Source organism: Artemia sp. Qi Xiang Cuo, chromosome 9 (genome assembly GCF_049724085.1).
Source record: "Artemia sp. Qi Xiang Cuo chromosome 9, ASM4972408v1, whole genome shotgun sequence".
In the NCBI taxonomy this organism is placed as follows: Eukaryota; Metazoa; Arthropoda; class Branchiopoda; order Anostraca; family Artemiidae; genus Artemia; species Artemia sp. Qi Xiang Cuo.
In genome coordinates, this window is record NC_142802.1 from 71,325,515 (window position 1) to 71,347,055 (window position 21,541).

The 21,541-nt window shown below is 34.6% G+C and overlaps 2 protein-coding genes across 3 annotated transcripts in view; both read right to left on the bottom strand.

Annotated features, from left to right (window-relative positions):
* LOC148948995 (G protein alpha q subunit-like) overlaps window positions 1-2,516 on the bottom strand; it is a 72,598-nt gene extending 70,082 nt beyond the window's left edge. Inside the window, exon 1 of the mRNA XM_089094167.1 lies at window positions 2,314-2,516. Within this exon, the coding sequence (XP_088950293.1) occupies window positions 2,314-2,431 (118 nt within the window). The 5' untranslated portion in view covers window positions 2,432-2,516. The remainder of the gene's footprint in view (window positions 1-2,313) is intronic.
* A 2,682-nt stretch (window positions 2,517-5,198) lies between these two features.
* aph-1 (gamma-secretase subunit Aph-1) overlaps window positions 5,199-21,541 on the bottom strand; it is a 44,873-nt gene continuing 28,530 nt past the window's right edge. For both annotated transcript variants that reach the window (XM_089094854.1, XM_089094855.1), the window contains exons 4-6: window positions 17,193-17,307; window positions 14,998-15,248; window positions 5,199-8,110 (exon numbers count right to left, since the gene is read on the bottom strand). In XM_089094854.1, the coding sequence (XP_088950980.1) occupies window positions 7,943-8,110; window positions 14,998-15,248; window positions 17,193-17,307 (534 nt within the window). In that variant the 3' untranslated portion in view covers window positions 5,199-7,942. The remainder of the gene's footprint in view (window positions 8,111-14,997; window positions 15,249-17,192; window positions 17,308-21,541) is intronic.

Here is a 21,541-nt window from a genome sequence, read left to right on the forward strand (position 1 = left end):
AAGGGCACTAGCCTTTTCGATTTCCAATCGAATGAGCCCTTTTTGAAGTTTCTGCGACAACGCTTTCTATAAAAACCTTATATGCCCCAGGGCATAACTTACAACCCTTGACCTGAGGGCTGTGAGGGGGTTGTCATCCTCAAAGACGTAATTTCCGGACCTTTCAACTAAGTTGAACAAAATGGCTATCTCAAAATTTTGATTGAATATGTTCGGGGAAAAAGTGGGCATGAGAGGGGGGTTAGTTGCCATCGAATAACTTTCGACTATCAAAAAGCGCACAAGCAGTTTCAATTTTCAATCGAAAGATTCCTTTTTGAAGTTTCTACGATAACGCTTTCTATAAAAAAAACATTATATGCCCCCAGGGCATAACTTACAACCCTTGCCCGGAGGGCTGTGGGGGGAGTGTCATCCTCAAAAACATAATTTCCATACTTTTTAACTACGTCAAATAAAATGCTCCTGGAGTGCAGCTCATAGAGGTCTTATCTACGTTTCTGTAGGAAGCAAATTACTTAGCATAATGCTACTTTTTAGACGTAGAGATGCTGTGGCTAAAGTTTTAAGAGAGCAACAGCCTGATTTCAGGAAGGATTGAGGATGCGTCGACCAAATCTTTACTATTACATTAATAATTGATAAGTGCCAGAGTCGTCAGACCCTATACTCCACAGTTTTAAAGATCATGAGTAAGCGTTTGATTCAGCCAATAGAAGAGCTTTAGCAAATTTCTTATCCTTGTATGGTATTCCAAAGAAATACATTAAAGTGATTAGTGTTGTGTATGAGAAAAACATTGCTCCGGCTAAGGTAGGAAATGAGGCTAGCAGCTGGTTTCGTAATTAATCAAGAGTTAAGCATGGTTGCGTTCTATCCCCACATGGATAATTTTTATAGACTTTGTCCTAAGGAGCACAGCACAGAAGGAGTATGGAATCAAACGGGAAGGTTAAACCCTCCTAGACTTCGATTATGTTGATGATTTGAGCGTCCTAGCTGGAAATTTTAACAAAATGAATAAATTTTTGGAGGTTTTGAGAGTCCTCGGTGCAAGAATAGACTTGAAAATTAATGTTAAGAAGACTAAGTTACTAAGACTAATTAAGTGGACGTGAATAGGTGATGTTGGGGATCGACAAAGTGAACAGCTTCAATTACCTAGGTAGTATTATTAGTAAAGACGGTGTGTGTAGTGAAGATGCTGAAAGTAGAACAGCCAAAGTCTAGGGTACTTTTTTACAGTTAAAAAAAGTTTGGTAGAATAGGAAGATAAGTCTGCGAACCAAGATTAGAATACTCGAAGCTACAGTGATGACGATGGTCAAGTATGGATCTGAAGGGTGGACACTCGGAAATACGGAAGAGGATTTACTGGATGTTTTTCAGAGAAATTGTCTACAGATTGATTTGGGTGCTCGCCTGACTGACAATATTTCAAATAATAAACTGCACGAGGAGTGTGGTTTAGTCCCACTTTCTATGGCTATAATAAGAGAAAAGTTAAGATGGCTAGACACTTTCTGCGGTTGAAGAATGACAGATTGCTGAAGATTGTCATGTCGGCCAACCTTCTAGGCCCAATCCAAAAGCAGGCCGTCCCCGAATGAGGTGGGAGGTTGTCGGAATGGAAAACTTTAAGGGAAAGTGGGAACTTCTTGGGAGGGTGAAAATAGGGAGGCTTTGAATATATTGGGATGGAGAAGGAGCGTGTGTGGCAGTTTTGGCCTCAGGCGGCAAGGTTCTGCAGTGAGTTGTTAATAGTAGTAGTATCATAAGATTAAAAAAGCAATATTTTTCCGATGAAAGTCAAGAGCAAAGATGAAACTGAAAATGAACAACAATTATTGCCAGGCAGTTTATAAAACATATATCTGCAATATTGGTACAAATAAACTTATTTATAACATTTACTTAAATTCGTAGAATTCTAAAAAAGTAACGCTTTACAGAAAAGTAGTCTTACTTGAGGTTTTGAGAGGATTAAAATTATATACTAAAATTTATTATTTAAATGGTCAGTGAAAGACTATTGAGAGCCTTATGAACTAGTCTTCAATTTTTTGCAGTGTGCTTACTTTCTGCTCCTAATCGTATTTTGTTGTGTCAATTTTGTGCGTAATTTTTTTACGCACAAATTTTTCGATTTTTTTTTTCTACGGTAACACTGCCGTTTCTTTTTCAAGGTCGGCTTATAGTCCGCATGTGTTAACTCTTAATTAATCCTGTTCTAATGTAAATATTTTTCTTGGGGCCATGGCACTAATGCCAATACCATGGGTAAGACCGTGAAATGGGAGAAAAGCCTCTTACCTAATAATAGCAGCTTTAGCTCTTTTCTAGCACTTTGCTTATCCTTCTTTAACTGTTTTTCGATTTCCTGATTTATTCTCTTTTGTTCTTTAGCTTCTTCCGACTGACAGCAGGCCATGTTTACGAATATTTGTTTAATCGTCCTAGAATATCTTAAAAGGTCCTTTTCAAACCAAAAAACTGACCACTTAGATTCTATATAACGTAACAAATAATTCTGACGAAGCCCAATATGGAAGAATCCTCAATAATGCTAAAATTTCGTAGTTATATAGAGGATTAGTGTTTAAACTAATTTAATTAATGTAGTCCAATAAAAGACATAGAATAGGCTGATAGATAGAACATAGGAAATAAGGCAGAACACAACTATTTTCGACTTCTCAAAAGGAACAGACAAAGACCATGGAAAAATAAAACTACAAAAAAACCTAAGTATTACCAAGCAAAAATAAAATAAAACCATAGATAAAACTATTTTTTAACCTCTTTATATGATTTTTCCTTGGATTTGGCCTGAAGAAAAACAAAAAAACAAACTGAAAGGACACGATAAGAATACTTAATCTTTGTTTTTTAAAAAAGCAGAACAGAACTGTTTTCGACCCCTCAAAAGGAACAGACGAGGACCATGGAAAAAAAGCAAAAAATCCACACACAATCTAACATTACCAAGCAAAATCAAAACATAAACAAAAAATTTTTTTTACACCTCCTTATTTAATTTTTGCTGAAGAAAAAAGAACCACTTTACCTGAAGGGACAGGATGAGAATACTTAATCTTTGTTTTTTAACTAACTTACGTTTTGAATACTAATGTAGTCTCAACTAATATGTTCAAAGATACTAGTTAAAACAAAACAGACTTTGCCTTAAGCTTTGCAACCCTGCTGAGATAGCCCTAAACTGCCCGTGACACAGGTAATGTTTAATTCATATTGAACCACTATTAAGCACCAAGGATTCCTTATTCTTTTATTGGGAAACCCTTCAAAGCAATAAGGGACTAAACGAAACCAATAAGGAACAGAAAAAACACATATTGCCATATAATAAATAAGCAAAGAGACAAAAAGGGATACAAAATTACAAAAAGAAACCTATTACTTACTAGTAGTCATAATATTTAGGCTTAAAATATTTTTAACATGGCGTTTTCCGTTGCGTTTTGTTTCAGCAGCGGAGTGATTTCTAGTGGAGGCTTTTTGTGACAAAGGGACTATATTAGTCCACTAACAATTAACATCCATAGAGGATCAATCCCTAGAAGAATAAGGATTTGCACCCATTGAAAATATAATCAGCACTTATGAAAGATTTACATCCATAAATAAATAAGGATTAGTATCATTTTAACGCTTAACTAACACCCATAAAAAATCCATTTTGGTTATCTGCACGCTAAAAAGAACTTTAACTACATAAGGAAAAGCAAGAAATTCCTCCAAACCTAGTAGTCATAATATTTAGTTATATATCACAATAATTTTTAATAGTTACACGACACACCATCATTCTAGCTTGTTTCCTGCAATAAAAATCTTTAAAAAATTAATATTAGACAAAATAGGACTTCCAAGATAAAATTAATGCCACAAACCAATTTACAGGTCAATGTTTTGCAGTTTTAAACGGAGGGTGGGGTAGGGGTTCTGAACAGGGGCATCGTTTGGGGGTGGCAAGGGGGGGGCAGTTGCCCCACCCCCCAATAATGTGGAGAGAACAAATATTATACATCCCATGCCCTTTGACTATCCAGATATGGACCAATCTTGCCCCCCCCCCAATAAAAATTCTGGAGATTCACCCCTTGTTCTGTTTATACATCATCAAATATTTTAACATTTGCCCATTATTGCCTATAATTTTGTCAAACTTTGGCTATTCTTTTAAAATGGGTAAATTTTATTAATACTCCTACCTAAGCAATACTTTTTTTATTCAATACACAGACAAAATAAATAATTTTTTTATTATGTAAACCAAAATCTAATTACAACTCCAATTACTAGCATACAATAAATCGACAAGAAAGCAAAGTAAAAAAAAAACAAAGTAAAAAGAAATGATAAAATTGAAAAGTGCAGACGTTAATAACCTATTAAAAGTGATCGTTTAAAATCTTGAATTAATTGTTTTACTCCATACCAACGAACTGTTCCTAGCCACACTTGTACATTTAAAAGTAAACAACCTTGCCAGACGATCAAAAATTAAATAGATTAACCTTAGCCCAATTCTAGTATGCTGAAAATGCATATATACGGATCGTTTAAAACCCATTCAAAGCCTAAACGGAAGGGCTCATCAACCAGGGGACATTGGGCCGGGTGATATGCTTAATTGGAAGCAAAATTCTCTGAAGATATTCTAAAAACCAGTTCACAGCCAGGAAGCTTTTATTGATTTAAAGAGACTTTAACCAGCCACCGAAACAATTTTTTAAAATCTAATCCAAAAAAAGGAATCAACCAAATGTATTTTGAATCTGCTCAACTTGATGGAAGTGATGAAAGAGGGGAGAGCCATGGCTAATTGGAGTAAAGCTAAGACAGATGGTCTGTATGAGAGATAAGGCTGGCTTAACTTTTTCAGAGTTGTGTAAAAAATATTTAGTTTCATTTTTTGATGATAGTCTATCATCCATCCATCCTAGGACGGAACTAGGGTAGAGAGGCATAGAGTAAGAGTAATTCAAATATTCAATCAGTTCTCTGAGCCATTTGAAGGCAATTGGAGACCCAAAATTCATTCAAAGGTTGAACACAATTTTTCCATCGGATGGACGTAAAATCCGGCTGTCAAAGCGAAATTCAACTCCTGTCACATCCTAGCTAAAAAAAAAAAAGTTGGCAAGATTAGCGTGCACCTCGGGTTGAGGTGCTATCAAACTGCCACAAATAAATTTCATCTCTACCAGATCCTACCTTAAGAAGTTGAGTGGAAAATTGTAGCTGAGAAATAGACTGAAGACATGTTCCCCTCTCAGCATCTTATAGGGCACCTATTGCTTATTCAAAGACATTTTTTTCATCGAGTGGACGTGAAATCTGGCTGTCAAAACGACAATCGATCCTTGGCAGATCCTAGCTTAATGATTTTGCAAGATTTGAGCTCCAAAACGGATTAAAAAATATTCCCTTCTCAGCATCTAGAAAAGCATTTTTTTTTATTAGTTTGTTCAATCTACTCCTATTTCGACGTAAAATTTTGAAAATACTGTCTGCAAACTGAAATTTTCGCAAAATATTTGCAAAAGGGTTCTCCCATTTTCTATAAAAGTACCAAAGACCATAGAATAGTATATACACCAAATAGCACTGCTCTAATCTATCACCAGAATTCCCCCTTTGTTGAAAGCAAACACGTTTGTAAATGGCTTCGTTCAACTAAGGTAAACGTGTATTATATGCAGCACAATCTTCTATACGAAGAGGTCATTCGCAAAGAATTTCAGTTCATATTACGTTTCTTAATGTAATTTTGACAACATTTGCAGTCTAGTCTATGAAATTTTGTTGGAAACACCGCCCATACATTTTCTATACGCAATAGAGTTTAATTGCAACTGAACGCTTGTGTAACCGAGCCCCATAAAACTGAACCCCCGCACAATTCAACCTTCGTTTAGTTCAACCCCGTTTAACGAACCCTTATTCACCTCAACCCTGGAGTGACTGAACCACTGTTCAACTGAATCCCGTGCAACTGAACCCTCGTGCAAGTCAACCCCCATTCAACCCAACCTCCGTGCAACTCAACATCTTTTTTGTTTTGCTGCTTAAATGTAAAACTACACCCCCCCCCCTCCCAACCTCCATTCAAATCAACCCATTCAGCTGAACCTTCATTCAACTCAACCCCCTTGCAATTGAATCCTCCTTTAAATGAGCCCCGTGCAACTCAACTCCCATTAAATTGGACCCTCGCGAAACACAAAACCCGTTTTACTGAATCCTCGTTCAAGTCAACCTCTTTGAAACTCAATCCCCCTTTTTACTTTATTTTATGCTGCTTCAATTCAAAACTGCTCCTCCTATCCCCCCTAAAAACACAACAATTTATCCTTCTATCTTATATATCCAAAAATTAACAAAGATTTTCATGCCCAGGGCCCAAGCACGCTCGAGTGTCATGGTTGCAGCAGTAGCTGCACTCCAGTACAGAGAAAACCACGGCCCATAGTAGCCAAAACCTTAAAAAAAACTGCGTTATAAGAAACATTTGCCACTATAACTGATTTAGGGATGATAGCTATTATATAAATTCATTCTGATATTAAAATTGTATGGCGGAAACAAATTTATGGAGATTTTTAAAAAGAGCTGGAAACGCTGACGAGTCTCCGTTTCTCTGTTTTATTTCTTCAGTACTAATAGGGTACTGGAACATCATGGAGAGCTGTTTAAGGTCATTTGAAAGTTAATGCTCATATTCACACTCTTTTCATAATTTAGTCATGACAAAACCATCATAAAATGGCTTATGGCACCAAAATGCGATTTTAATGTCATTTCCGAAGTGCAAAGGCTTGAAATGTCCAAATCTCCATGATCAAAATCCTTATACTGATGTTTCAAATCCTCCTCTGAAATATTCCCCTTCCCAGTCCCCTTTGCAAGTGGAAAGTCAAGTTCAGGTAACGATGTAAGTCTTGACTGAACTTCCTTTAAGTAATGATATTCGGATTGTTTTAATTGCCACGTATTTTATTGTAGGTATAATTTTATATTTATTTATTTGCTTTGCTGATGACAACTTGTATATATAGAGCGGAATATTCATTAAAAAAATTTAACAAAAAAATGTAAAAATTTAACTGTCTTAAAATAATTCCTAGTTGTTTTACTTTTTGTAATTTGTATTACAGACCACATTACAACTAACAAACTTTAACAAATTGCTCACCACAAAATTACAAAACCCCGTATGACGATATATTAGGCAACATATACTAAAGTAACAAATATCATCTAAAAATACGACACAACAGCCTACACCCAAAATGAAGGGTGGAAAGTTGAAATCCCTCTGGAAACCCAATGTAGCTTTGATGTAAGCATTTATTTAATTTTTCTAGCAGCAATAAGAGCAGTTCTTCGACAAATTAGCCTATTCCAAAGTAAAACATTGCATTTAATTCGATGTGACATATTTGTGTATCTGACGAGCTGCAATTAATCAACAGTTATGGAGCCTCTATTTGCGACGATGTAAAAATTAAAGATAATATTTTCTAATAGGCGATCTTCAATCTGCTCAATAACTGAATAGTCCCTGAAGTTTTTGGTGGCTTCCGTTTATTCCTTCTTATTTGCTATGTTTACGATATCAATATATCGTAACCATAAATTAGTATTTGAAAAACGGGTTCTCTTTTATTTCTAAGCTTTCATTTTAGCCTATTAAGACTAATCAGATTCATTTCAGTTCTGTTACGTATACCAAAATGGTATATTCGTATACCAAAAAGTCATATCAGTCTTCTTGCATTGTTATGTGCTGTGCGGGGGAGGGGACATAATTAACTTAATATGTAAACAATAAACAATCATGATAAATTTAAATCTGACTAAATAGGAAGCTTCAATTTACGAAAAAAAAGTTATTTCTAAGACTGAGTTTCTCCTAAAGGTCCGAAGTGACGATTGTGTTTTGAACTTTCGGTGTAAGGAATCTCTTGAATGATCCTTGCGTGGCACCGGCAGCGGAAAAGGCCCAGATTCCAGTCACAACTGTTACTGCATATACAATGGTAAGACTTACTGCATACAACTGCTGAGCATTTAGAAGAGTCTGAAATAAAAAAAAGGACTAAATTATAGAAATCTAACACGAAGCAAGGAATCTTTAACTTAAAAATAATTTCAGACAATCCTAAAACTTAGGAGTTGTAGTTGGTGATATCCCTTTAAGAAATGGAGTAGTCAGAAATTTAACGTCTTCTATCAGTACTTTCCATGGATCTGGTGAAGATTGTACTTTGCATAGGCTTACACCGTTTTTAAATATCCAGTTTCTCGGTTTCCAGAAAGGTTTCGATACTGCCGACCTGTCTGAAGAAGAGTTTCAGACTAAATCCTGACTGAGTCAAGGGTCACCTAAGCTGTCCAGGATGTCTACAGGGTAAATAAACGACCATCCAATGATAAAGGTTTCACTCAATAAGCTCTTTAAGCTTTAGAAATAAAAAAAAATACATTTTTGCAGGTTTATCAATTAATAAGAGATACTGGTAATACAAATATTGTTCCTATTTATGATTAAATAAAAAAAACAAGTTTTTTTAACTGAAAGTAAGGGGCGACGATAAAACTTAAAACAAACAAAAATTATTCCGTATATGAAAGGGACTGTCCCCTCCTCAACGCCTCGCTCCTTACGCTAAAGTTTTTTATTGTTTAAAAAAAATAGAGTTGTGAGAAAGTCAAACTTTAGAATAAAAAGCGAGGCGTTGAGGAGGGGACAGCCCATTCTCATATACAGAATAATTTCTGTTTTTTTTAAGTTTTAACGTCGCTCCTTACTTTTAGTTAAAAAGGCTTGTTTTTTTATTTAATTTTTGAATGTTTTTGAATTAATGCAGGTTTTGCTTCCGCCTCACCGTATATTAATAACTAGAACAACATTTCCATACTAATTTTACTTTTTTTTGGTTAAATGCATTTCTTGAAAGATTTTGATTTTTATTTACGAACGTTTTCATTAGTAGTAAATATACGTACTTACGAATTAACTTACGTAACGAACTTCTATATTCATATATTTTTATTACATATATTAGGGGGTTCTCCCCCCAGTCAATAACGCTCTTTAAGCTAAATTTCGAATTTCGTTCCAATTTTTTAAAAACAACCCCTTAATCACAAAAGCCGTTATTTAGAATAAATAGCTCTTACGAAAATACTAAAATACATTTGGCTTAAAGAGCGAGGTATTGACTAGGGGGTGAACCCAATCATATACGTAATATTTTCTGTTCGTTTTAAGTTTTGATGTTGCTCCTTACTTTCAGTTGAAAAACTTGTTTTTTTTAATTTAATTTCTGATCTTTTTCTTTAATAATGATGGGAAATCCAGCACCCCTTTCATAGCAATGTCTCTTCCCCCATGAAGACTTCCTTCATGGAACGATCCTCCCATCTAACCCCCGACCCCCCCCCCCACCTACCAGAAAAAATCCCCCCTGAAAACGTCTGTATACTTCCCAATAACCAATACTATATGTTGACATTGGGTAAAGTTAATAACTTTCAGCTCTCCTCTCGAGGACTTCGGGGGATTAAGTCACCCTAAAAGACATAGTTATTGTATTTTCGACCATGCTGAACAAAATGGCCATCTCAAAATTTTGATCGGGTGACTTTGGGAAAAAATGAGCGTGGGAGTGGGCCTAGTTGCCCTCCATTTGTTTGGTCACTTAAAAAGGGCACTAGAAATTTTAATTTCCGTTCCTATGAGCCCTCCTACGATATTCTAGGACCGCTGGGTCGATACGATCACCCCTGGGAAAAAAAAGAAGACAACAACAAATAAACACGCATCCGTGATCTTTCTTCTGGCAAAAAATGGAATATTCCACATTTTTATAGATAGGTGCTTGAAACCTCTACAGTAGGGTTCTCTTAAACGCTGAATATGATGGTGTGATTTTCATTAAGGTTCCATAACTTTTAGGGGGTCTTTCCCCCTTTTTTCTAAAATCAGCCAAATTTTCTCAGGCGTAACTTTCTATAGGTAAGGCTAAACTTGATGAAACTTATATATTTGAAATCAGCATTAAAATCTGATTCTTTTGATGTATCTATTGGTATCAAAATTCCATTTTTTAGAGTTTCGGTTACCATTGAGCCGGGTCGCTCCTTACTTACAGTTCGTTACCACGAACTGTTTGATATTATTTAAGAAATGAACCCATATTTAAAAATAAAGTATTGCAAAATGTCCCAGGGGTTTGTTCAAGTAACAAACCAAGTGCAAGTGCAAAGGCTTGTAACAAACCTAAGTAATTTTAGGTTTGTTGAAGTAACAAACCTAAGCGAATAGCGGCATCAAAAGCTTTGCATAAAAATTATGTCGCAATAATATATTTCTATTTCATTTGTTATTTTAAAGTTTTAATCCAGTTCCTTTTGTTACTTTGTTGATGAAGGTAGCTACAAATTGTAAATGTTAAGTAATTTTTATTATATATTTTAGGTTAGTCTATTTTTGTTTTACATAAATTTTTTAGTTATATTTTTTTTTTTTTTTTTTTTTTTTAAATAAACAACTGAAATAAAAGCACCACGAGGAACTTAAAAAGAAGCTAAGAAAAAATAGAGTAAAATAAATTAATTAATTAATACAAAACCTCAAATAAAGGGTAGAAATAGCATTAGGAATTCCTCAAAAGCCAGAGGAGAACCTTGAATTACCATATCCGCGTTTGCGCACTTGGCTTCAGCACTATTTCGTTTCCCCAATAATACATAAATTAGTTTTTACTATAGAAACAGTATCACAGTAGTAAGGTTTCTTATGGCACACGAGAATGATAATCCTATATAGTTAAATCGATTACTTAAAACAGGCTTCCTTATGTTGAAAGAATGGACTTTCTTTTTTGTATAATTACCAAGAGCTTAAGAAAAGTATTCCATATTCATAGAAATGCAGAGAGTATAACTTTAAATTGTGTAAGTACCATTACGCGATTTGTCTGGGGAACGGGTTCAACATAGTAATATACATTTTGAAAATCGATTTCTATGACAGTAAGGGAACTGCTAATTCAAGGAGTGAGTTTGATCAAGGAACTGTATCAGTGCAAACGAAGACCACCCAGGCACTAGAAAAACATTTTAGCAAAAAAAAAAAAGATCATAAAAAGACTTTATCTCGAAATGCACTAAAAAGTAAATCACAATTCCTTCTCCTCAAACCCTTACAAAACCACAACAGTTGTTTTTTCCTTAAAACTATTACTTGCTACAATCACGGTTCTTCTGTCACTGGATTAATTTAAAAAAAAATTACAAAGCAAGTCTTTAAAGAAAAGTAAAGAGTTCCATTAAGCCAAAAATAAGCAGAAATAGAGTCCAATAATCTTCCAAGCGTAAAACTACCACAAATCACTATTAATAAGTAAATGAAACTCAAGACGAACAGAGATAACAATAAATAGGCGATTTAAACTCAAAACGAGCAAAAATTAACATGAGTAAGGTGATAACCTCCATGCCTTCTCAAGACCAGAACATAATTTGCGCTTTACTGTAAAAATAATGTGTTTTAAATGTTTTCGCTCTTTTTACTTTGATAAATAAAAAATTTTCAAAAATTTAAGGAATAAATATCAGTATATGTCAATTAAACCGACAATCCATGGTTTTTTTTTTCAGTAAAGTGCAAATTATGTTCTAGTCTTCAGAAGGCATGGGGGTTATCGGGGCACGGTCGGATGCATAAGAAATGCTTCAGGAACGGTTGATGATATTAAGCTGAAACTTTCAGCGTGTGTTGAAGGGGATGCTGAAGAAGCCAAAGGTCCTATATGCATATTTCTACTAATATTGCTAAAACTATTGCTACTGCGCAAGCTAAGGGTATTAAGGTGAAGCTTTTGAGGAATATTTAGGCGGATAGTTAAGTAAACCAAAATAAACTATGAGCATATGGGCTTTCAAAAAGGTGACAAAGCAATATCTGAAGAACAATTTATATTATCAAGTTAGGATTTTAAACTAGCCAGCAGCTACTATGTGTATGCTTTTAATACTAGGCCTACCACTACAGTTACTATAACTAATGATGCTAAGGGCAATAGGTTGACACTTTTAGGGAACGTTTAGGAGGGGTTTCAATTGAACGAAAATCTGTATGCATACAGGTTTTCAAAAGGGCATATAAGCAATATCATAGAAAACGCCACTCGACAATAGCCATAAATATCATTGAAACTTTTAAAGGCGCTAATTCGATACAAAATTTAAAGTTCTGGTGCCCTTTTTAAGAGTAAAAAGAGATTGGAGGGCAAGCATCCCTTTTCTGAAGCCTAGTCATATTCCAAACACACCCAGTCAGAATTTTGAGACAGCCATTTTGTTCACCATAGTAGAACGGTCAAGCAACAATGTCTTTAGGGATATTGGGCATGTCCACCCCCCACAATTATGTAATTGGACCATTATGCTTTAAAACTAAATGTTGCTTAAAAATAAATCAAAAGGCACTGTGCTTATGGTTGCCAATAAGAAACCTCAGCAATATATCGATAAGGACTGGGGGTATGAAGTTGAAACTTTTGGGGCTACTACTTTTACTACTTCTACTCTTCGAATTTAAATAAATAAAAAGAGTGTAGGTGTATCTAGGTTGTCAAAGAGCTTAGGTAGAATCTCTCGGGAACAATATTAAGTTTTATTTTTCAGGTCAACTTCAGAAGCTATAAATTTAAATTGAAAAATACTGTTTGTATCAGGATTAAAAATTGTTGAAAAAGTTTCTCCGACATACAATTAGAAACCCAGACTATGAATTCTTATAGAAAAAAACCCGAAAAGATGCAAAAATGTAAAAATATGAAAGAGAATATGTCAATAAAAAACATACAGAAATTAATTTAAAAAACTTTTTCCACGAACCAAGTTTTGTCAAAGAAAAGTAAAGAGATCCATTAAGCCAAAAACGAGCAGAAATAGAGTCAAATAATCTTCCAAGAGTAAAACTACCACAAATCACTATTAATGAGTAAATGAAACTCAAAACGAACAGAAATTAAAATAAATAGCCGAGTCAAACTCAAAAACGAGCGAAAATTAACATGAGTAGGGCTTATAATCCTCGTGCCTTCTCAAGGCCAGAACATAATTTCCGCTTTACTGAAAAAAAAAATAATAACCGTAGATTTTCAGTTCATTCACAAATATTGATATTTATTCCTTAAAGATTTGATACATTTTTTATTTATGAAATATAAAAAGTGAAAACACTTAAAACGTAATTCGTTGTCAGTAAAGCGCAAAATATGTTCTGGTCTTCCACCAAATACTCCCAAGATTATTCCATTTATCCAGTTCTAAACTCTCCAATATCATATCGAACTGTTCTTATTCGTTTCAAATTTTGATCCAGAAGCCTATGAACGTCATAACTATTTTTTAAGCAGTTACACTCCAATATGAAGAATAACAATCTTGCAGATTCCAAATTTGAAAATAACTTTCTTAAACTAGACACCCTGAAGACTACCCTGAAAAATACTCAAATGGAGTAAACCTGTTACCACTCGATTTTAATTCATTCCCCGATTTTAAGCAAGCTATTTCCTTTCCTGATTAGATTTCAACTTCAATCAACTATAAAACATACAAGATAGTAATCCTAACTTTAAACATAAATAATTCCAATATACCATAGTATCCTATGTCATCTTGCCTGTCGTCTGATAACATAATCAGTAAGGCCATAATGTATTATGCTTACTTATGGGCCATTTAAGAAACTTCTTGAAATGCATTGTCTTTCAATTAATAAATAAAAAGAAAAACAGAAATGAAATTACTTTTTTAGATTTATTTCATTTCACCTTTTTTCAAAATTTAACATTGACAGCTAATTTTATACTAATACATCTTCCAATTTTATTGATTAAGCTTTATTAGTACGTCAGTTGCTTTAGTATTCTCACCGAAGTAACTCAATTAGCTTCTGTGACCTAAATGATCAGTTGCGACAATTGTAGATTTTGATATCAGTTGTTTTTATTTCTTGGTATTGAATTTTATTTGTTTACATATTATTTTAGTTTTTATCTTTGTTTTGTCAGCGTTGAAGACGCCTTGTTTTCATACAGGCCATATATCAGCGCCATTTAAGTTTTTATTTTTTCTTTCTATTGGCCGTAGTTCCGTTTGTTTCTTCATCGTTGAGATTCCCCTCATTGTTGTTCATTGGCATGACGTTTCGAGCTGCATTTGTACAGAGTTCTACCTTTAAGATTTGCTTTTCTCTCTTTTTTCTTTTCGCTCTCTTTCTCTCTCTCTCGCTCTCTCTCTCTCTCTCTCTCTCTCTCTCTCTCTTTCTCTCTCTGTCTTTCTCTCTCTCTCTCTCTCTCTATCTCTCTCTCTCTCTCTCTCTCTCTCTCTCTCTCACTCTATCTCTCTCCCTCTCTCCCTTGAGCTTCTGTTTGATTTTCTTTGATTGCAATCGTGCTTACGTACAATTTAGTCCCATAAAACCTTACCGATTTAGTGACAGATTTTTTTTTTCGTTTTCTGACTGTAATGACTGTTTCCAAATAGTTTCCAAAAATTATGCTCTTTCCAAATAGAATAATAATTTTTGTTGAAAGTGAATTTCACCCCCGCCCCTATATATACCAATTCACGGTAAATATTTGCACATTAGGGCGGGGGGGGGGGGGTGAGGAGTGGGTAAATTTAATTTCTGATGTAAATAAGATTCTTCAATTCAGTAGCATAAGAGGTATGTTACTGAATTGGTAAAGACTAACAATCTTTAAAGTTATCCAATACTATTTTTTTTTCTTTGTTATATATAGATTTTTCCCATTTTTATGTGTTTTCCTTGTTTCTTTTAGGTGTATATTCTAATTTTTGGCCTTCTTCTGTCTTTCATGCACCTTAAAGTATATTATTCTTCCAATTGAATTGTAACTGCCCAATAGATATAAAGCTTACCACAAGTGAAACCGCTAAATGTGACAATACAACATAGGCAACACCCAGATAATTCCTAGTATCCAGAAAACGAAAAAATAGCACACTCCATCCAGTATGCAGTAATATAAAGGCCAAGGTAAATGCTGACGACACTATGAAGAAGTCTTTTGCCTCGTTATGAAGGCCAACAGTTCCAGGTCCGGTAGAATCTGCCAAAAGATTTACTAAACTGAAAGCACCACTAACAAGTCCATACCCCAGGCCAGCGACTAAAAAAAAAGGATTAAAAATAAGAGGTCATTTTGTTCCTAAGGGCAGGTCTTAATTGTTAATGAAACTGTTGGCCAATAAAGGCCAACAGTTCCAGGTCCGGTGAAATCTGCCAAAAGAGATTGACTAAACTGAAAGCACAACTAACAAGTCCATACCCCAGGCCAGCAACTAAAAGAGGATTAAAAATAAAAGATAATTTTGTTCCTAAAGGCAGGTCTTAATTGGTATAATGGCTAATAAAGGACGACAGTTCCAGGTCCGGTAGAAGCGGCTAAAAGATTGACTATACGGAAAGGATCACTAACGAGTCCATACCCCAGGCCGGCAACTAAAAAGAAGATTAAAAAATAAAGGATCATTTCGTCAATAAAGGCACGTCTTAGTTGGTATAATGGGGGCTATAAGTATTCTAAACTAAATTTGGAAGTTGATACAAAAAATGTAAAGAGCAGATTTCACCCTGTATTCATCCATATTTAAGACGAGTAAAAGAAATCCCGCAGTAAAAGATGAATAGTCTAGCAAATAGGAAACCACAAGCCATAGTTACCCAAATTTTGAAAACAAAAACTGTTTACTGCGACAAAATTGTCAATTAAATCTGACTAGGTTATGATTATTTAGGTCAATCTTAAAAGTAAAAGTTTATGAAAAAAACAAATACACGGAAACTGCAAGATCATGTCTATATGACGTTATGCTATATGAAGTCATGACATTACGCTAAAATGTCTCTGCAGCATTAACAACAGCCTAAGAAAGAGTGCAACCTAGCAATTTGAGACTGCGTTTCATAAAGGCTGTCAAGGGAGAAACATTTTAATTTAAAGGTGATTCAAGAATATCACAGGTTTAACTTAAAAGTAAACGATTATGACGAGGACAGATTTATGGAAAACTGCAAGATGACGTTTATATGACATTATTTTAATTCTGCAGACATTTTAGCATGATATCATGACTTCATATAGCATAACGTCATATAGACAGGATCTTGCAGTTTCCGTGTATTTGTTTTTTTCATAAACTTTTACTTTTAAGATTAACCTAAATAATAATCATTAAATAATTTAAACAATTTAGGATTAACCTAAAAACATTATGACATTCTATGAAATTGTTATATTTATATGACATTATTTTAAGAATACAAATTGAACAGATTTATAGTATTTTACAGGTAATTATTTAGTTAATAAAAAAAAAAAAAAAAAAAAAAAAAAAAAAAAAAAAAAAAAAAAAATGTCTTCCTAATTTAGTAGCTGAGATAAATAGGCACTTGAACAAGTTCTAGACCTTATTCATCCATCCAATCACCTAGGACAAAACAGTAAATCCCATCCAGTAGCCAAAAAATCATGTCCAAAATAGAGCAAATTCAAAATTAATAAATATAAGTCGTTGTCCATTACCAAGCAGAAGCACCTTAAGTCTACAAAATTAATATTCCCCAAGTAATCACCTCACATCAGGGCCCCTATATTTTAAAAAGGAAAAGCGAATTTATGGGGAAATGCAACAAGACGTTTAAACAAACTTAAAAATGATTATATTAAAGATTATATTTACATTATGCTATTAGCCGGCTTTTATGTAAGTCTGTTTGTTTTGATAAGATCCTATTTTGTTACTATTTTTTTATTTTATTTTTTCCCGGCTATGTGGATTCCAGCTCTGATTATCAACCTGTCTTCACTCATTTTCAATTACCATAGAAACATGCGTTTTCAGAATCTAGGTCTAATTAGCAGTTAAAAAATCTCATAACTGTTCTGTATAACAGATTACAATTCATTGCTTTCTTTTCTACTTCAGATCATAATAAAAGTTGCCACGCAAATTGAAACTGGATTTTGTTTTCATTTTCGCTGAAGGGAGGTCAGACAGATCAACACTACAACAAGTTGGTGGAAGAAAAACCAATAGTTAAGATTACTCACCATATGCAAGAACATTTTTGTTTTCAAGAAGAACATGATTCTCATCTTCAGTCAACTTTTTCAGACCCTTTTCAGCTCTCTTCAAAACTAAGTACAATAAAAATCTGAACGTTTCCTGAAATATGATAAAACAGATTACTACTATTCCTACTACTACTAGCAACTCACCGCAGCACCAAGCGGCCTGAGGACAACACAGCTACGCACGCTCCTCCTCCACCCCAATCTATTCAAAGCCTCCCTTTTTACACCCGCCCACGAAGTTCCCATTTCCTTTAAATCTTTCTTTATGACGTCCTCCCACCCCAGACGGGGACGACCTGCTTTAGGTTTAGCCCTAGATGGTTGGCCGAAAAGAAATAGTCAAAAGATATTATACAAAATACAAAGGGGCTTGCAATAAATTTGCCTTTTTTCCCCAACCCCACAAAAACGAGTACCCAAGCATTAGGGCAATTAGAATATGGCAAAATATGTTTTTCACAATTCCTTTAACATGAAAGAGCTTAAAAATGTACATTTGCTTTAAAAATTAAATTTTCAGGTTAAATACCTGAAAAGACAATCAATAATAACAATAATAATAATAACAATAATAGAATAATAACAATAATAACGATAATAAAAACACATGCCCATTAACTGCATTTATTGCATTCATAACTGCTTTCATCATACAACTGTAAAGTTTTATAGCAAAGTGCGAGCTGTTAAGGAGGGGCATTCCCCATTATATATATGGAGTAATTTCTGATCATTTAAGTTTTAATGGCACTTTCTGCTTTCATTCGAAAAGATCTTGTTCTTTTATAAGAGAAAGTTAAACCTGACCCTTAAAAAACAGTGGGTTAAGGAGTGGTGAGGGGACGGCCCTCCTTAAAATCCTCATCAGCATGGGTTTTGAGACTGGGAGGCTAAACAAACCCACTTTCAACAGTTTTCGGAATTTTCGCTCGGTAATGTTTTGCCAAATTTGCTGTTTCACGTGTCAAAATGTTAGAAAACATTTTGTTTTCTAACGCTATTTAGTTTGTTGCTTAAAAAAGACACTAAATTAAAATTCTCATTGAAATGAACCCCTCTATCAATAGTCTACAACTACAAGATTGATATGATCACCCTTGGAGGAACAAATATAAGTACGCACGCGTGACCTTCCTTCACCGGAAAGATAAGACATTTCGTATTTTGTCGATAATGCTTTCTCAAACATGGGCGAGGTTCTCATACAATTTAATTTCTTTGGACAGCTTCCCTCAAAAGCGCTTAAGCGATATTTCTAAAATTATGCTAATTTTCTTCAGATGCCCCAGCCCTCCACCCCAAACGAATTTTAGCCCATTTTTTAGCAGAGTCGCAATACATTTTTTCAACTAAAAAACGCAACAAAGCGTTGTGTCAGCCTCTCAAAATTGAAACAGTGTATCTCTTGAACAAATTTCATTTATACATTCACCAACTCTTTAAGGAGTAAAACGAAAAGTGTGTTCAATAAATGTAGGCCTACTCGTTCTATTTATTATGGAGAACTGTTACTTTAAAAATTTACTTTCTTGCCATAGACTAGCATTCTAATATCACTACAAAGAAAGGAGCAAGGGAAAACTCCCCATTCCCCTAAAACTGAGAGAGCAATTAAGGTTTAGGAAACACACATGAAGTTGTACCCCTACCTCAATCCCAAATCACAGAATCACAAACGGAAATAGCCTGTGGAAGCAGATGGCAGCACTTCCATACCCGGGGGAAAAATCTCCTTTTTTTTGTTTTTAAACTTTCCTATAAATTATAAAAAAAAAAAAAAGGAAATGGAAATGAAGCCAGGGAACCATCGCACATCTTGAGTATCTCAAGATTTTAATCCAACTTCAATTTGAAACTACTGGCTGATTGCTTGAACGAAGCTTTCCACTCAAAAGCAGAAGCAACGATCTAAGAAACGAAAGGCTGGCTGAAAAGCATCAAGTTATCATATGTGACATAGACTATACAAATCTATTTCAACTCACACTATTGGATCTAGTTCAAGGACAAGCAAAATCCATTCTTTTTGGCAAAAGGCTAGAATTAAATGCAGATTTTCATATGCATATTTTCAAATGTAACACATATTCATTAATCAGGCCAGATATCAGCACTTTACGCAAAAGCCGCAGAGGTTAGACCCTTACCACTTTCTTACAATAAATAATATTACCAGCAGAGATGTTGCAGAAGCAACACAACAAACATGCATCATGGACTAACTCCTCGTCTTGGACGTGTTTCTCCCCCACCCCTTTTCAGAAAATTTTTCCAGCATATGATTATCAATAAGTAAAATTAAACTTAGCGAGTTTTACATATTTGGAAATTGGAATGTCCATAAAAAGAAACCAATTCTTTTGCAGTATATATTCTTGCTATAATTCATTCTTTTGGTATTTCGGTTACTATCATTGCGACTTACTCCTAACTTACAATTCCTTACCATGAACTGCTTGACTGAGTTACTTCATAAAAGCCTTTCTCTACCAAAGCGTGAGCTCTACTGAACCACACACAACACCGTAGGCCGTATATTGAGACGGCCTACCATAGAACTGCCCACTTCTTATTTAGGGGTACTAACTACATTTACCTACTAGTTAGAATTTGCAGACAAATTAATTGAAAATGGAAGAACTGGGAAAGTTCAGGGACATCCAGACTTACGATAGGGTTTTTCAAGTTTTTCGGAACTAAAAGAATTAAATGAAAACGATGCGATGCTTGATTTCTACCGATGAGGCTTCTCGATCTTTCGATTTGGTGATACTAAAAGCTTTGGAAGTTAGCCCAGACGTTGAGACAAAACGGTTTGAACTCGAATTCTTTCACGAAGGTGCCATTAAAAGTGTACTGTGGTAACTAAATATCAAGAGGATTATTGAGTTCAACTCGTGCATAACACACTGAGGTTACTCAGAAGTAGAACCACTGGCAGATTGTGCTATAAAATCCACTGAGGTTACTGACAAGCACAACATCATGACTATTGTACAGCAACAATTCAATAATGGTACCGTTGAGGTTAATCAACAGTAGCACAGCCTACTGTTGGTGTTATTGGTACAAATAATAAAGATGTTGGACAAGTGCATAAGGGTTTACTTTGTGCACTATTTCAAGACGATTTTGGTCTAATACTCTTTGATAAAGAAACTAAGAAATAAGCGACTTGGACATTTAGTGCTTTGAGCTGGTTCTTCTACAAACCACAAAATATTAGCGCTCCAAACGTTATGGAGTCAGACAAATAAATGCCCATTTTACTACCTTTGACATCACCACAACATCGCAAGGAAGAAAAAGAAATCTCACAGTCAAAACCTTCTAAATAATGTATCAAAAAATTCAGATAACACCCAACGCCAGATACCAGAGCCACATAGAATTACCTAGAATTAGGCCTACCATAGAATCACCCCTTAAAAGGGTATTGACAAAATTTCTTTTAGTGTACTAATTGGAATTCAAAATAGGTGTGGGGAAAATGGGATAGGGGGGGGGGCTCAGGGATTTTCAGATTTTTTAGATTTGTTTTTTTAAGGTATTATGAAATTACAACTTAAAACACTGACACACTTTTGACAAGATAATGACGTCTTCTATTTTTCGTTTCAGGAACATTTGTGAAGCTAACCTTTTCAATACCTTCAAAATTGTTAATCTAGAGAGATGAGTATCATATAGGGAAATACGATTTTTATTTCTTTTTACAGTTTGATCTTTTCAACTAAAAAATAAAGCTTTGAGCAACAAGCATCTTGCTGTTATAGAGAATTTTGCCACAGATGGATTAAATTTAGTTGTTTTTTTTTTTGCTGCAAAAATACTATTGCCTATAATGCGCGCTTGTAATCCCACCCCCTACCCGAATTGACAAAGCTGAATTGACACTTGTCAAGCATAATTTAGCAACTAGACTATTCCAGAGAAGAAAGCATCAACAGCAATTTGTTGACAAGTGATCAAGTCCCAATTTGACACACAAACAGGAGCTGTTATTACAGTGCCAAAAAGATATGAAAAACATTTTTTTAAAAAACAATTTCAGGGAAAAAACATTTTCCCTGAACCCATCTTAGGCCTTTTCATATTAAGGTCTATTCATAACTGAAAACTCTGATTTCCCAAGATTTTCCTTTGGTATATGACGTTGGTATTTTTCAAGACCACACTGCCTTCTTTGACGAAACAAATAAGAGTTCCAAACAGGGATAGGTCCTTTTATTAGACAGTGAAACAAAAACATACAAAAGCTTTAGATCTTTCGATGGCATAGGCTGCCATCATCATAAGTAGAGAAACTAACGTATGAAAATTAA